At 38.5% G+C, this 18,056-nt stretch overlaps 1 protein-coding gene across 3 annotated transcripts in view; it reads left to right on the top strand.

Annotated features, from left to right (window-relative positions):
- The window catches only part of ASB4 (ankyrin repeat and SOCS box containing 4), a 118,462-nt gene that overhangs the window by 88,415 nt on the left and 11,991 nt on the right, over positions 1-18,056 (top strand). For all 3 annotated transcript variants that reach the window (XM_036863133.1, XM_036863132.1, XM_036863134.1), the window contains one exon: positions 10,692-11,182. In XM_036863133.1, coding sequence (XP_036719028.1) covers positions 10,692-11,182 — 491 coding nt within the window. The remainder of the gene's footprint in view (positions 1-10,691; positions 11,183-18,056) is intronic.

Consider the following 18,056-nt stretch of genomic DNA (forward strand, 5'->3'; position numbering starts at 1 on the left):
CAGAACTGTTGTTTGTTTGTCTTACTGTTACTCACGGAAACTCAAGTCAGCAACGGTAGAAATAACTAGTGCTCATCAATATCTAGTTTTCTTCCCCTCCGGGCTCATGGAAGACTTTCTAGTCTAGTCCGCTTGCAGTTCAGCAGGATCATATATCCTTTCTGCCTAATGTAGTGTGAACAGAAGAAATGAGCCACTTCCAGGTTTAGGCAATGTAAAGCCCACATAGGATATTTAAAATCTGTTTCTCCCCATGATGTTGTGATACTGGAGGAAACCTCAGGTAGAGCTGGTGAAGCCAGAAGATCAAGGTAGCTTGGATTCTGAGAGGTCAAATAGAGGACATTGGTTCTGGAACAACGGTAGACGGTGTGAGAGTGAGAAATAAACTTTTATTGCATTCAGCCACTGAGATTTGAGTGTTGTTACAACACCATAATTTAGTCTATCCTGATTAAATCCTAGCCTAAGGAAAATTTAGAATATATTGGCAATCAAGAAAGAGTTGAAAAACTTCACTAAGGGAAGGATAGAGATGCAACTGGGCAACAAGAACCAGTATTTCAAACTGAGGTCAACAGGGTAGAGGTGTATGAACCTTCAACAGGGAAGCCACTGCAAGAAGGACCAATAAGATATTTGGTAACGGTAATGCAATCTGCCCCAGAAGATTTAGGAATTGTGAATGCAAATGTGTTGGATGCATCATCTGCAAAGGTATTGCAGGGTGATGTCAGGACAGAGATAAAATAAAGACTGAGCCAGATACCTATGTCTTTGGTGAAAATGGAAGAGTGACTGGGAATTTGTGAGATTGCAGGTGAAAAGGGATAAAGAGTAACTTCATTGGGTGACATAAACCTTAACCGATGAGGAGTTGTACACAAGACTGAGAGAGTAATGGTTCAGAAGCACCACTGTTGATCTAGAAGAAAGTAGTCCTCAACTCCAGACCTTGGAGAATGTGGGTATATAGGAATGGGGCCTTAGGGGAAATGGTGTTTCATTTAAGATTTCATTTAAGATAAGACTATGAAAGATACAGGAAAATATATTTGCCAAAGACAGTAGATTGAAAGGGCAAAATTGAAACTAGAACAAAGCAGGCTACTTTGGTGACAGTTAATAACAAACTTGACACTGCACAAAATTGCATCCTTGACAAAGAAGCAGACTTGAGAAACAATCGCAGAACTTGCAGGAAAAAAAAGTCCTGAATATGAAAAAAGAAGTCTAATCTTTGAATAACAGATGTTTCTAAAGAATGCTTACTGTTAATCATAAGTGAGACAATATATGTAAAACTCCTAGTGAGTGCTTGAAAAATAGCAGGCATTATTCATATTTTCATAAAAGAACACTGAACAACTGTGATTTTACTGCACAAAAGCCTGTGCAAACCTTAGCATGATTTTGAACTGAGGCAGGTGAAGTTCAAGCTGATGGAGATGACGGAATTTCAGACAAAACAAGTAGCTACTGAGGATTCTAAATTTCTACCTAAAGTTAATAAACTGAAGAAAATTCCTTCTCAAATCCTTACTATTATAACCCATGATAGTGTTTTCTCCATGTTTCCTTCTGTTCTCATGCATATTGCAGGCCACTATAATCAGTGAGACTAACTACTGTTCACCCTGTTTTAGCACTTTTTCTAAGAAAAGTGTAATTTTTAAAGGCAATGTTAAAAAGAATGCCATGAGTAATTTACCACTTTTTCACTCATGCATTTGAGGATTGGGGTTTAAAAAATTGTGAGGGGGGCTTTCTTATCAATGACTGTAACTTGATAGTTAGTGGGTGATGAAAATTTTAAGCAAAAAAATATTTTATAGCTTTCAATATATAAAGAAATGTTTCCTTTTTGAATATGACCAAAACTTAAAAACAGGATAAAGAAAAAATTTCCTGTATAAAAAACAGATAATTATGTGGAGATGAAATGGGTAGGTTTGGTTCCTAGTAAAATCAATAAAAAAAAACTGAGCCTAGATATATCTTTAATAAGACATCAACTTTCAACAATAAAAATAGTGAAAGTATACAAATAGGTGAATAAATAAAAAGTAGGTTTCTTGTTTTACTAAGCATAATACCCTCCAGGTCCATTCGTGTTTTCACAAATGGCAAGATTTCATTATTTTTTATGGCAGACTAGTATTCTATTGCGTGTCTGTGTGTGTGTGTGTGAGAGAGAGAGAAAGAGAGAGAGGGAGAGAGATGCTTAGTGAAATAAGTCAGACAGAGAAAGACAAATACTGTATGCTTTCACTTACATGTGGAATCTAAAAAACAAAACAAACAAATATAACAAAATAGAAACAGACTCACAGATACAGAGAACAAGCTTGTGGTTACCACAGGGGAGGGAGGGGAGAAGGGGTGAAATAGGTGAAGGGGATTAAGAGGTGCAAGCTAGCAGTTATAAAATAAATAAGTCACAGAGATGTAATGTTTACCAAAGGGAATATAGTCAATATTTTATAATAACTTTGTATGGTGTGTAATCTATGGAAATATCGAATCACTGTTGTACACCTGAAACTAATATAATATAGTAAGTCAATTATACCTCAATAAATAAAGGAAGGAAGGAAGGAAGGAAACTTAACACTATAACTAACAAAACAAACAAAAAGTAGATTGCTTATAAAGGAACAAAAAACTTGGTGGGCTCCCATTTCTCCATGATGTTCAGTATTAGAAAAAGGGTAGAATGAACTTATAGGAATATTTTGGAGAAAATTACCCAAGAATATTATTTTTAATGTGTGATGACAATTAAAAATAGTATCCAATATTTGAGTTCTTAGAAAATATGCTAAAAGGTGCCCTGTCTAAAAAATTTACTAGACACATGACTATTAACTGGATCATGGGATGTATTCATAAAACAATGTTATTTTTGTTTTCCAGTGTCTTTTTAAATTATTCCGAGGGTCTAGTTTCTCCCCTACTGTGGGAGGAAAACTCAGGCGGGTCTGTGTCTTCTCTGGTAACCCTTAGGTACAAAAAAGTTACATAGTCACTTTAAGTCTCACAAGTCAGTCTCAATTCAAAAGTTGAACATTCAGGGCTAATAATTCAAACTTTTTTTTTTTTTTGGAGTATAATTGCTTTAAAATGTTGTGTTAGTTTCTGCTGTACAGTGAAGTCAATCAGCTGCCTGTATACCTGTATCCCCTCCCTCTTGGACCTCCCTCCCCTGCCCCATTCCACCCATCTAGGTCATCACAGAGCACCAACCTAAGCTTCCTGTGCTTTATAGCAGGTTCCCACTAGCTATCTATTTTACACATGGTAGTGTATATATGTCAGTCCTAATCTCCCAACTCATCCCACCCTCACTTTCCCCCTCCCTGTGTCCATATGTCCATTCTCTACGTCTATGTCTCTATTCCTGCCCTGCAAATAGGTTCATCTGTACCATTTTTCTAGATTCCACATATATGCATTAATATACGATATTTGTTTTTCTCTTTCTGGCTTACTTCACTCTGTATGACAGATGTAGGTCTATCCACATCTCTACAAATGACCCAATTTCGTTCCTTTTTTTGGCTGAGTAATATTCCATTGTATATATGTACCGTGTCGTCTTTATCCATTCATCTGTCATTGGACATTTAGGTTGTTTCCATGTCCTGGCTATTGTAAATAGTGCTGCTATGAATATTGGAGCACATGTATCTTTTCAAATTAGTGTTTTCATTTTCTTTGGATATATACCCAGGAGTGGAATTACTGGATCATATGGTAGTTCTATTTTTACTTTTTTGAGGAACCTCCATACTGTTTTCCATAAAGTCTGAACCAATTTACATTCCCACCAATGGTGTTAATTATAGTTTCCTTGGATATCAGGTAAGATAAGTACACCTTCTTCATCATTCTTCTTTCCTTCTCATTCTTTTACTTTTTTTTTTTACAAACTTGATTTGTTCTTTACTCTTTGAAAATGATGTAAAAAATGTTTGAATTTATAGGTTAATTCAGGAAGAATTGCCATCCTTATACTATTGAATCTTTCTATCCACAAACATAGCAGAACTTTCCATTTAAGTCCTTTGCCTTCAGTAAAGTTTTTATCATTTTCTGCACAAAGATCTTGTTTATATCCTAAAAAATAAATAAGGAAAACACAAACAATTCAATGAAAAATGGGCAGAGGCTATGAATAGGCAATTCATACAAGTGGAAATCTTGTTGCCCCTATAGACATATGAGAAAACACTACTGATAACCAGGGGAATGCAGATTAAATCAAAATACCATTTCATACCATCTAATTGGCAAACATTAAACAGTGCGACAATACAAAGTGTTGGAAATGATGCTGAACCTTTAAACTATACCGATGGACATTTGAATTAACACAACCACTGATGAGTATAATTTAATATAATTGAAAATGTTTGTATACTACTACCCACTAATTCGGTTTCTCTCTCTAAAGAAACTCCTGCATTATTTGAAAGGTATTTGTTATTATGAAAAAGCTAAAACAACTTAACTGTCTTTAGGAGAGGAATGGCTAAACTGTAGTTTAATTATGCAATGTAATTCTGTTCAGCAGTTGAAATGAAAAAATCAGCTCTCTGCTCAAAAACATAATGTGGCTGGTAAAAACAGGTTGCAAAAGTGAGTACAACTTACATGGTTTTTAAGAACACAAAATAATGATATATACGTTGCTTATGGATACATATGTGAGTAATAAAAGAACAAAAATTTAAAGGGAATGACAAAGTCAACTTTAGAATAATAATTATCTCTGAGGAGAAAGAAAGGGAGGGAAGAAAAGAGAAATGGGCTGGTTTTTTTCTGTAAAATTTTATCTTGGAAAAAAGAAAACCAAAGAGAATATGTCAAAGATTAATATCTGTCAAATATGGGTACTCATATATAGATGTCTGTTATATTTTCTGAGATTTTCTATATTTTTAAATTCTTTCATAATTTGTAAAAAATCTTAGATTTAGTGCTGATATAATAACAGATATTTAGATGTAGTAACACAGTAGATTTCTAACCTAACTGCATTTTACATATAAACGCAACATACTTTTGAATTGTAAATAAATATGGAAATTTCCAGAAATGCAACTATGCTACAAATCAAGGCAATACCAGACCAAGATTTATTTCCTCATTTTGGAATACCATTCATTACGGCAATGACATCTGTGGTATTTGAATTACAGTACAAAACACCTGTGTCAGTTCAGTGACGGAGCTGCTAGGAGTCTACATATGGGTTCAAGCAAATAAGCATTTCATTGTGTCATCTAGTATAGTCAATAACACATTAAAATTTACACTATATCATTGCAATTTATTTATATTATTTGTGGCAATCATAACTATGTAGTTAAAATTATTGGAAACTACTTTCATTCTGCGTTTACGTGTTAGCTAGGCATTGGGTTTATTTTTAAAAGATTATGTATGAAGGTAGATGATATTATTTCTCGACTTCATCGCGGAATAGGAAAGGCATGCCTGGAAGGGTTGAGAGCACTGGTCTGGCCTCGTCCTCCATCTCCCCACTGATCTCCCCACTTACACACAGGCTCTGTGAGAAATCAAGTTCATAGGACAGGGAGGGAGGCAGGGCGGGCTTAGGGATGAAGTAAAGATGTGGATTCCTTGAGCCTGGGAAGATGGAGAGGTGACAGTTTCTACAGAGACCTGCCCCCACCCTCACGTAGCTTTTGAGGTGACAGAACTGTGAGGGAATGTGTATACTTTGGAGAGGACGCCTCTGAGGGCCAACTCTTAGAATGTAGGGAGTAGCAAAGCCCAGCAGGGGGAGCCACATGATGCCTGATCTCGGATGATCAGCCAAGCCAACAAATGGGCACTGGGAAGCAGTTTAATTTTATTTGGGAAAAAAAGTAAGGAAATGTGAGGTCTCATAACTAGGATTCATGAAATTGATTCTATCTGTTGGAGGGTGATGAATGGATACTATCATACAGTATGGAAGAACAGAAAAAATTTAATGTTGACTGGCACTGTGTCCCATCTGTGGCACTGTGTCCCTCCTGTGGCACTGTGTCCCTATATTCCTGGCTTCAGGAGTATCACAGTACCATTTCTGTGGCCAGCATCCACTCTTTCTGTGCAATTCTTATCCTATGTCCCCTTTTCATCATATTCTCAGTGCAACCAAATCTCTGTCTCCTTTGCCCACAGATTAAATCTGAAAAGTTCTTGTTCTTTATCAGGCAATGAAAATGAAAATTTTTCTCCATCTCATTTGCAACCATTTCAGACTAGTTCTGGAGTCCATCTTGCATAAATTAGAAGGTTCGTGAAGGGCCTTCTCTCACTAAAATTTACTTTACCCCAGAAATAATTTACCCGTCTTCCCTAAAATGAAAATTGCTACAAATTTTGTGGGGGCATAGTTTACAGAAATGTAAAGAAAACTTTTTAGAGAAACAGACCATGTTCCTACATGAAAAGACTCTATGCTATAGGAATATCAATTCTTCCTAAATCGGTAAGTACACCACAATAAGTTCCACATGAATTAAATGTTAAACATTTTTAAAAATCTATTAAAAATCCAATTATAATTAATCTGGATAGTTATGAAACCTCTGAGAGGAGTAGGACATTCTAATACCAAAAACAAAAGCAAAAACAAAAAAACAAAGGGAGAATTTGACCATATAAAGTTAACATTATTGTATTAAAGAAAAATCAAAATAAACTGGTTAAAAAATGTATACCAATTATGAGAGCATAGGCTTAAATATTATTTTAATGAATGACTCATATAAATGTAAACAAAGCAGAAAGGCTTCAAAGTATAAAAGGACAAAAATTTGGACAATAACTAAAGAAGAAATGCCACTAGTTAATAATTACAGACAAAGTGTTCAAATTCTAATAAACAAATCAATTCAAATAAAAAGAAAAAGAGAGACCATTTTTTACTTCCAAATAGCAAAAATATTTTTTAAATTGTGTAACTACATACTGGTGAGTAAAATAGTACTCATGCATCAATGAGAGATGTATATAAATATAGAGAGATATAGATAAATATAACTTTCCTCAATTATTCATAAAGACCCTTAAAAGAGCTCAGATATTTCAGCTTAATGACTCTATTTTGGGGGAATTTATGCTAAGGAAATAATCCAAAGATTTACACACAAATGTATCAATTGTAGCATTAGTCATAAGATCAAAACTTTGGGAAAAAATCTTCACATCCACCAGGAGGGTAAACTCACTCTATGGAATATTATGTCGTTATTTTTAAATGATATTTAAAATGATAATATAACAATATGGAAACGCTTTATAATAGTAAATAAAAAGCAATATTTGTTTAATAAAAATATTAAAATATGTCTAACCTAATTGTTAATTAGGGAAATAAATATTCAAACAATGAGATATCACTATGCACCCATCTGACTGACTAAAATTAAATAGAATGAAAATACCAAATGTTGATAAGAACCCTCACACATGGCCTATGGGAGTGTAGATTGGTACAACACCTATTTGATACCACCTAATGACGCTGAAGATAAGCACACCCAATGACCCAGCAATTCCACTCATAGGTATAGAACCCCATGAACCCTGCCCATGAGCACCAGGGTACAAGAATGTACAAGAATACTCATGGCAGCAGTGTTTGGAATAGCCTGAAACTGTAAATGTCTCTCACTAGTAGGATTACTTGTACTGTGAGATAGAACACAATAAAATGAACAAACAAGAGCTAAACATCACAACATAGATCATTTTCACATACATAGTGTTGAGTGAAAGAAGCAAGTCATGAAAGAATATGTGTTGATTATTCCATTTATATAAAGTTCGAAAATAAGTGAAACTAAACTATCTTGTTTAGAGGTATATACGAGGGTGGTAAAACTATAAAGAAATTCAAGGACATGATTATCATAAAAGTCAGAATAATATTACCTCCAGCAGGATGGTGGAGTTGTGAGGTGGAAGGATACATAGGACAGTAGAGGGCTTTTCCGGGTCAGGGAGTGTTTGATTTCTTGACCTGGGATGTGATTACATCGCTGATGGCTTTACAATATTTTTTAAACTGCACATATATATTTTTATATAATATGTAATGCATGTTATATATTATGGGTTGAATTGTATCCCCTCCCTTCCCCCCAAAAGAAGATATGTTGAAGTCCTAATCCCCTGCAACTCAGCATGTGACCTTGTTTGGATATAGGGTTGTTGCAGATGTAATTAGTTAAGATAAGTAGAGCAGGATGGGCCCCTAATGCAGTATGATTGGTGTCATAAGAAGGCAGCCATGTGAAGACACAGAGACACAGAGAGAACCATGTGAAGACAGAGGCAGTCCTTGGAGTGATACATCTACAAGCCAAGGAACACCAAGGATTGATAGACATCACCAGAAGCTAGGAGGCAGGCATGAGACAGATTCTCCTTTAAAACCCTCAGAAGTAGCCACTCTCATCAACACTGTAATTTCACTTCCAATCTCTAGAACCGTGAACAAATTTCTGTTGTTTGCGGTACTACTTTGCAGTACTTTGTTACGGCAGCTCTAGGAAACTAATACATTGCATTTTCACATTAAAAAAAATATTTTTTTAAGTTCCCAAGAACTTATGTTTATGGTCTCTAATTTCTTGAATGAATCACAAAATCTAAAATAGAAAAGTAGTCAAATCATCCTACTTTATGTAGTCCCTGGAAAAGTTACACTCAAAGACACAATTCAAATATAAAAATAAGGCTCTCCTATTCAGAAAAGGAAACTGCGCAGTATATCTAGTTGTAGCAAGAGGTCAGGGATCCATTGTAAATGTCCAAGTACATTAAAAAATAAAGGACGTGCTTACTTCCAAGTTGGCCTATAAAATTTTCATCCTGACCCTTTGATTCCCTTTCTTACTGGAAATTCTCCAGCATCTGAAGTGACCCTGCATTAGCTTCTGGGAAGACATTCTTATTCATTCCATTTCACTCCAGAGCAAAGAAGGGCTGACCTGAAGGGAGATCTGACCCAGAACTTCTCCAGGGCGGAATACTGATGAACACAGATGGCAGATTGTTGTGAGGGACGATTTTTACTTATAATTCTGCTTCCTGAAAGTTAGGAGCAGAGATAGTCTCTGAGTTTACAGAGCAATGTGCTTTCAGAAGCGTCACTGAGGGGTGGCTTTTTTATGACACCAAGTAAGCTTGTAGGAGTATTGCCTTTCTTAAATGTGTTCCATATGATCAGAGGATGCCATAAAAAAGGGCATAAAGGAGCAACACACAGAGAACAGATTTTTAAAATTAACAAAATGCAACATGATTTCTCTGTTACTTTCAAGTTTTCAAATAACCAAAGGGAGCGAAGTACAGAAAAAAATTTTTTAGAAAAATCATGACGTAGAATAGCACAGTGGTGAGAGATTTTGAAGCCAGGCTGTCTGCTTTCAAACCTCTGTTCTATTGCTTCTTAGCTTGGTATAGTTATTAGTCTAAAAACAAATTTCTTCATCTGTAAAATTAGGATAAAAATGCACCTCCTGCAAAGGGTTGCTAGGAAGATTCCATGAGACAATATGTGAAAAGCATTTAGCTCAGAATGTTGTACATGGCAAGTGCTTAATAAATATTAGTTGCTGGCGTAATAATAATAATGATAATAATAAAAGTATTTCCAGATTTATACTTGAAGTAACTATAAAAATTTCCAGTAAAATTGATTACAGAATAGGCCCCCTGGGGTCACTTAGCTCACCCCAATTAAACTAGGCTGAGAAGGAAAATTTCAGCTTCTCAAGTTGACCATTCTAGTACTTAACTTCCCTATCAAAAAATAAAATTCACTCAGTTTCCTGGTCTGTTAGATAAGTGGGTTGGATTAAATAGTTTCTAAGGAGATTTCCAAGCACTAATAATCTTTATTTCTAAACAGCATTTGTCAACCATAAATCGGACATGTTACATACAGTCTTTAATTGTCTTTCTTTTAATGAGTATTTTATTTTACTAGCTTCTATCCCTTTCCTTTCAAAATATAACCCTTAGTCTAGTTTGGTGGTCAAAGTGTTTTGTGTTTTTTGTTTTTGCCCCAGTTGTATTCCAAGGGAACCTCACAGACTTCGGCGGCTTAATATTGTCAGTGTTCAGTCAGAGGGCTGAGCAATTTCCATACCACTGAAGTTCCCTTGGACCAAACGTTTAGGTTTAGTTCCCTTGAAAGAAAAGAAAAAGATGATTTTGAAGAAATCTCATCAAGAAACTGAAGACTTTTAAAGCCACATGTATGAGCCTCAAAGATTGTGATATAACCTTCATTTTTAAGGATATTTGCTATTCTATTGATAAAAGCTATTTGGTTATCGGAATCACTTTGTATTTCCAAATCCACCTAGGGGTAGGAACTATATCACTCAGCTGACAGCGCTCCAGCCTCCCAGCCGAAATCCTTTGCTCTCAGGCCCACTCTCCCATCACCTCAGTACATTTGCTGGTTGTCCAGGAGGTGGCACTGTTGTTTCAAAGCAGTGGCTTCCATGGGGTCTAGAAATGGAACTTGGAAAAATGGGTGGTATACAGCGGGAGGGGTTGAAAGGGAAGCAGCGAGAAAAGGCCTGTTTAATGAACCTTGTGGAAAAATGACAAAATATGTTTAAATAATTGTCTTCCTCATTCTCCCTTTCTAGGGGCGAACGTGAACATGAAGACCAACAACCAGGATGAGGAGACGCCCTTGCACACGGCTGCCCACTTCGGCCTCCCGGAGCTGGTGGCCTTCTACGTGGAGCACGGGGCCCTAGTGGACAGTGTGAACGCCCACATGGAGACCCCCCTGGCCGTCGCAACCTACTGGGCCCTCCGCTTTAAAGAGCAGGAGTACAGCAGGGAGCACCACCTCATCTGCCGCATGCTGCTGGACTACGAGGCCGAGGTCAATGCCCGCGATGACGACTTTAAAACTCCGCTCCACAAGGCAGCCTGGAACTGTGACCACGTGCTCATGCACATGATGCTGGAAGCTGGCGCAGAAGCCAATCTCATGGATATCGGTGGCTGTGCCGCCATCCAGTATGTGCTGAAGGTCACCTCCGTGCGACCTGCCGCCCAGCCTGAGATCTGCTACCAGCTGCTGCTGAACCATGGGGCGGCTCGAATATACCCTCCACAATTCCATAAGGTGAGGCTGTGTCCCAGGGAGCCAAGTGGAGAACTGGGTCATCAGCGGGGTGATGGGGACTCGAAGGGTGGCTTGGTCTGAAATCTCTAAGTAACTCAAGCTTGTTTGAGGCTTGAGTCTTTGGGCTGCCTCTGATAGCCTCAATCTGACATTCCATTTACACGTATAACCCTAGCTATCTCGTCCCAGTCCAAGTCTGTTTGAAATCTGGGGCTGAGAGCAAAGAAGGAGAGCAAGAGTAGTAGATAATTTTCCATGTCTTGTGTGAACACCAGTGAACTGGTGGTGGCTTCCTGGGGGACTGAGTGAAAAAGATCAGAAGGCCACTTTACGTCTGCAGGAGAGGTGAATGGTGTGGACACAGGCACCCTCTTGCTGTCTCTCAAGCAGAATGTCTGCTCTAAAGATGATTGAGCCTGCTTTGGAATTAGTTTGTAGACATGAAAGGGCCACTCAGTTTTCTAGTTTAATGAAAGCTAATGTTTATTAAGAACTAATAATCATATTTATTATTATAATGAATTCTATTTATTAAGCACACTGTTATAAGCATTTTACACTTCTTAATTTAATTTATTTAATTCTATAACAATCTGATAAGGTAAATAATATCATCATCCCTATTCTATAGAGGAGGAAACTGAGGCACAGAGTAGTTAAGTAATTTGTCTGATCTCACACAGAGGCAGTGCCAGTATTCAACCTTGGTTCATTTGGTGCTAGTGTTTAGCTTTATAGTATGACACTGCACAGCCTTTATTTTAAACAATATTGAATGATAATCTCTAATGGGCTAGCAGGGACCAGATATTACCAATACTGGCATGACTAAGACATGGTAACTATCCTCAGTTAGCTTAGGATCTAGTGAGAGAGACAAACACATAAAGAGATAACTTTAATATTCCATGGTAAATGACAAGGTAGAGGAATAAAGGGTTCTCTAGGCACATGGAAGGGAGAGAGTTTTGCATTAGGTTGATGACAGTCATTAATTTGGAACCAAAATGCATTTCACCTTAAATAAAGAAATCAAATGATAATTTACCTAGGATCTCACTCATTTAAAAAAATTAATTAACACACAGTAGAGGAGTTTTATATATAAACCAGCTAACTAATGTAGGGTCACAGAAAACTAGTTGATAGAAGTTTTACTAAATTCACAGCCAAGTTCTACCTCCTACCTTGGTAAAATGTCAGAGACTTGTCTGAAGTCCTGCAGTGTGAAGTTTAGTTGAAAGAAAAGTTCCACTAAAGAATTTAAGGGGAATGCACTCAGAAAATTCCAGATAGACAACCCACAGAAAGTTCCAATGTAGACATGATGAGTTCAATGATTTATGTGATCTCAGTAAGGAATTTTCTCTTGGTTGTCAGTGTTTTAATGGAAGATTAAGTAATTTTTTTCCTTAAAATTTTATGTAATACTCATAATGTCCTGGAACTTTAATTTTATAGAAAATTTCAAAAGATTATATTGATTAGGAATAGGATAATAAATAATAATGTTACAATAATGTCCTTTGTTGAGCTCTAAATAGGCTTTATACATATTATTTAATTTAATTTTATAATAACCTCTGAGGTAGGCGCTGGCATTATCCTCATTTAAAAGGTGATAGAATTCAGATATTTTCCTAAAGTCACACAGAGTAAGTGGTCAAGTTCATTCATTCATTTATTTAACAAGTATTCACTGAGCACGACTTTGTGCCAGGAACTCTTCTAGGAGTTGGAGATAGAGCAATGAAGCAAACAAAGGCCTTCATGGAAGATACTTTCTAGTGGGAGACAGGAAAAAAAACAAAACAACAAACTAATAAATATACTCTGATATGTTAGGCGCTATGGAGACAAGTAAAGCAAAGGTAAAGATAATAATAGAATGTGGGCTTTCTTTGGTGTTTATGTCTGTGCTGTTTTACGAAGGCTGATTAGAGAAAATGAGGATGTGAAGGAGCAAGTCATGTGAATAGCTGGGGGTGGGCAGGGGTGGTGGTGGGGGGAGCATTCTAGATATAAGAAAAACCAGGTACAAAGATCCTGAGGTAGGAGAGGACTAAACATGTCTGAGGAAGCCAGAGTGCCTGAAGTGGGGTGAGAAAGGAGGAGGAGAAGTCAGAGAAGCATAAAAGGGTGATTTGCAGACCATATAAATGACCCTGTAGACTGTGCTGATATTCTTGTTTTTTTTTTTTTTTTTTTTAATTTATTTATTTATGGCTGTGTTAGGTCTTCATTTCTGTGCGAGAGCTTTCTCTAGTTGTGGCAAGCGGGGGCCACTCTTCATCGCGGTGCGCGGGCCTCTCACTATCGCGGCCTCTCTTGTTGTGGAGCACAGGCTCCAGACGCGCAGGCTCAGTAATTGCGGCTCACGGGCCCAGCTGCTCCGTGGCATGTGGGATCTTCCCAGACCAGGGCTCGAACTCGTGTCCCCTGCATTGGCAGGCAGACTCCCAACCACTGCGCCACCAGGGAAGCCCTCTTGGTTTTTTATTGTGAATGAGAGAGTAAGTCACTGAAGGATTTTGAGTGAGGGAAAAAAAGTCTGATTTATGTTCCAGGAAGTTCCTTTTGACCGCCTTTTGGAGAATAACTCTAGGGGGGAGAGGGGCAAAGGTAGTACAGTTATCTAGATAAGAGATAAGGGTGGCTTAGACCCACAGTGGAAGTGGGGAAAGTAGTGAGAAGTGGTGAGATTTGGGGCAAGCTCTGAAAAGGGAGTCCATAGGTTTCCTGATGGATTATTTGTGACCTGTGAGAAGAAGAGAGGAATCAAGGATAACTTCGAGGATTTCTGCCCAGGGGATAGAAAGAATAAAGGAGCCATTTCTTGAGAAAGTAACTGTGCAGGTGGAGCTGCTTTTGAAGAGAAGATCAGGGGTTCTGCTGTGCTTCAGATGCCTATGAGTCATCCAGGTGGAGATGTCAAGTAGGCAGTTTGATATATAACCCTGGTGTTCAGGGAGAGGTCCTGGCCAGAGATACAAATTTAGGAGTCTTCATCGTGAATATGATGTATAAACCCATGAGGACAGATGAGGTCAACCAGAGCATGGGGGTAGAGAGAGAGAGGAGAAGTGGCCAGAGGACTGGGCTATGGGGCACTCCAACTAGAGTTTGGGTAGATGAAAAGGAATCAGTGAAGGAAACTGTAGAAAGTCCTTGAGCTAGGAGGAGAATCAAGATGGACTGTTTTCCTGGAATCCAAGATAGAACATGAGAAAGGAAGATATGGAATCAGCTGGGTTGAATATAGGTGGCATTTCAAATAAGATGAGGGGTAAGAAGTTGCCATTGGACTAGACAACATGGATTTTATTGGGGACCTCAATAAGAGTTATTTTGGTGGATCACTGGTGAGAAAAGGTTAATTAAAGTGGATTCAAAGGAAAAAGGGATAAAAGGAAGTGAAAACAGTGAGGGGTTTGAGACATTTTCTTGTAATGCAAAAGTAGCTAGAAGGGAATGATGGCTGATATGTTTGTTGGCTGATGGGAGTGTTCTAGGAAGGGGAGAAAATTTGCTGCAGGTAATTATTGGAGCGCCATCTTGAAGATGGGATCTAGTGCACAAATGGAGGTGTTGGTCTTAGTAACACAGACAATTCATTCATCATAGCAGGAGGGAAGGCAGCGCCTGTGTGCCCAGATGCAGGGATGTTGGTAGATATGTTAATAAGAGTTTATATAAGTACTCTTACGATTGCTTCTATTTTCTCAGTAAAGAATGAGAAGTGGTTGGAGAAGAGGTTTGAAGACTTAAGGGCAAAGGTGAAGGTGTGAGATGTTTACCTTGGGGAGCAAATGGACTTGGGAAATGTAATAGGATTGCTGGGTGGCTCAAGCCCATTAAAAGTTAATAGTCATATGTTTGATTCAGAATGTGGTCTGTCAGACTCCTGAACCTAAGCCCTTAGATTTAGCAGTTTCTGCTGTGTTTTATGATATTGCCCAGGAAATGTATTTAAACCTAAAGGATCACAACACAAGAAAAGACCTAAAGAGGTCATTTTGTTTAATTCTCAAGGCTCTAGGCAGAAATAGTGCTCTTGTTGTATTTGCAAATCTCTATGAAGGCAGATTCTACAGCACTCCCTTCCTTGGGTGTCTCTTTGATTTTGGAACACCGCCCCCTCCCACCCCTGAGTCCCTCCTGAGTCCCTCCCACTTTTTTTTCTGTTTGGTAAATATTCAAAACTAATCCTCTACTTCTTATTCCTGACCTGGAATAACTCATATGCATCCTATTAAATCCTTACATCTTTGTATCAGTTTGTACCTAAGGCTTCTCTTTTTTCCCAAACCAAATTTTATATTTCTCCCAAGTTTTTAGCTGTTACTTGTTTTTGCCTCTGGATCTTGGTCAAGGTATGTCTGAAAAGGTCGAGAATTAGGACAACGCTTAACCCTTATATTTTCTCTATAAATTTTGAGGAAAGACTGCTACCTAAATGGCCTGAAAAAATATTCATGAAATCTACTGTTGAAGGTAGTTGTTTGACCTCAGTTGTTAATGCTCACCTTCCTTGCAATTTTCTCATTGATCAGTAGGCTTTGGAATTTTAAAATACTTTTTCATGCTAAGGTTGGATCCAAGGAATATTTTCTTACTTGAACTGTTATACATATTTCAGCCTTAGAAATAAAATCAAACGGTTATATTCTATGAAAAATCCAGCAACTTTTATTTAAAGTACAGTGATCCATAGCTTTTAGCTATGAATATCTACTGCTTAGTTTGCATCCATTTTCTGGATCATACACACTGGTATCTAGATTTGGCTAAAACAATAGATATTAACAATCTCTAGAGTGAGTATACAACTCAGCATTTTAAATTACATATGAAATGGTTCCTATTTAAAAATTTTATCTCTGCTTTATCACTCATAACTCATTCATTCTAGACTTGCCATGCTATGCATGTCAAGAGTAAAGAAGCATGGAATTTGGAGGGGGGGTGTCAAACAAGTTTGGTTCCTGCCACTCACCTAAGAGTGTGATTTTGAATAAATTGCTTGCTTCTTGAGCCTAAATTTCCTTCCCTGTGAAATAGATATACTCTTATGCCTTGGCAATAATATGCAGACCAAGTCCTTCACTAGAAAGAAATTAATCTTACTCATAGCACACCACAAATATACTCAGAGCCCAGAGGATGGTGCCAAATATTTTCTTACTCTTTCTGGAGTCATTGTCAGTCCTCACAAAGTCTCTCCCCCAATTCCTCACCCCAGTCTTCATCCTGCATCTATAAATATCTCTTCCTTGGACTACCTCCCCCTTTTTGCTCTACCCACATCTCACTAGAGTGGTCATTCTTCATAGTGGGACTTCTAGAAGACAAACAATCGATCTCTTTCTAATACAGCTCACTTTATAATGCATAATTTTGTGTATATTTATGCTGTAAGGCTACCTTCCTTCCAGGGAAGAGGATAGAGAGGGACAGAGGGCATGGATAATAATATCCTTCTCCTAAGATTGTTTTGAGAATGAAACAAGATAATATTTAAGAAGTGTTGGGGCTTCCCTGGTGGCGCAGTGGTTGAGAATCCGCCTGCCAATGCAGGGGACACGGGTTCGAGCCCTGGTCTGGGAAGATCCCACATGCTGCGGAGCGGCTAGGCCTGTGCGCCACAACTGCTGAGCCTGCGCGTCTGGAGCTCGCGAGCCACAGCTACTGAGGCCTGTGCACCTGGAGCCCGTGCTCCGCAATGAGAGAGGCCACCGCAATGAGAAACCCAGGCACCACAACGGAGAGTAGCCCCCGCTCGCCACAACTGGAGAGGGCCTGTGCGCAGCGGCGAGGACCCAAAGCAGCCAAAAATAAAATAAATATATTAAAAAAAAAGAAGTGTTTACCATGACTTCCCTGGCTGTCCAGTGGTTAAGACTTCACTTTCCAATGCAGGGGGTGCGGATTCAGTCCCTTGTCGGAGAGCTAAGATCCCACATGCCTCACGGCCAAAAAACCAAAACATAAAACAGAAGCAATATTGTAACAAATTCAATAAAGATTTTAAAAATGGTCCACATCAAAAAAATCTTAAAAAAAAAAGGACGTGTTTATCGTTTCTGGTCATGGCAACCTTTAAACAAAAGATGACTATAACTGTTATCATTACATATCTGTTGAGCAGTAGAATCCGTGCTCCTGGGCCTGGTTTACCCACAGGGGCCTTTCCAACCAGGAGAGACAATGTGTGAGAATGCCCAGAGATTAAAAAATGTTGAGTTTTACTCTGAAACCCCCTGGTGGTTGACTGTGGATGAAACAGGTCTCTGCAAAAGTAAGTAAAAGACCCTCTCCCCATTCCCCTGTAAGAGCCACTTTAGGGTTTGGGCTGCTGCTGCCCTCCCCAGGAGCGTGGTGCTGGCGGGGTGGAGCCACAGGTGACTCCGGACTGTGGAGGGTGAGCCTGGTCCCCGAGGATTGCTTCCTCCTGGCTCACAGGTGAAGGGAAGTGGCTCCTACAAGGTTCCGCATGGTGCTGCTGATCTGGAGAGCAGCAGTGGTCAAGCTAGGAGCACACCTGCCTCCCCTTCCGAAGACGTTCCCAAGGGTGTTCATCGTTTCTTCCTCATCAATTTGAGAGTCAAAGTGGCCTTCACCAGTCAGGAAGGATCTTTAAAGTTCCCAACCTCAAACAATTGCTTCTTCAAAGACATGCCCTCTGCCTGATTCCTAAAGATTTCTTTCACTTACTGCCAAACTTACTTGGCTAGACCTGTGGTATAATAGAATGAAAGCACTTCCTTCTGGGATTGGAGAGCACAAGCATTTGAACACTTTACTTTTAGAAAGATATCCTATCAAAATGTTATCTGTGGAGCTGGGGAATGTAACTACACTAAAAGCACTGAAC

The sequence above is a fragment of the Balaenoptera musculus genome, chromosome 9, assembly GCF_009873245.2.
Source record: "Balaenoptera musculus isolate JJ_BM4_2016_0621 chromosome 9, mBalMus1.pri.v3, whole genome shotgun sequence".
In the NCBI taxonomy this organism is placed as follows: Eukaryota; Metazoa; Chordata; class Mammalia; order Artiodactyla; family Balaenopteridae; genus Balaenoptera; species Balaenoptera musculus.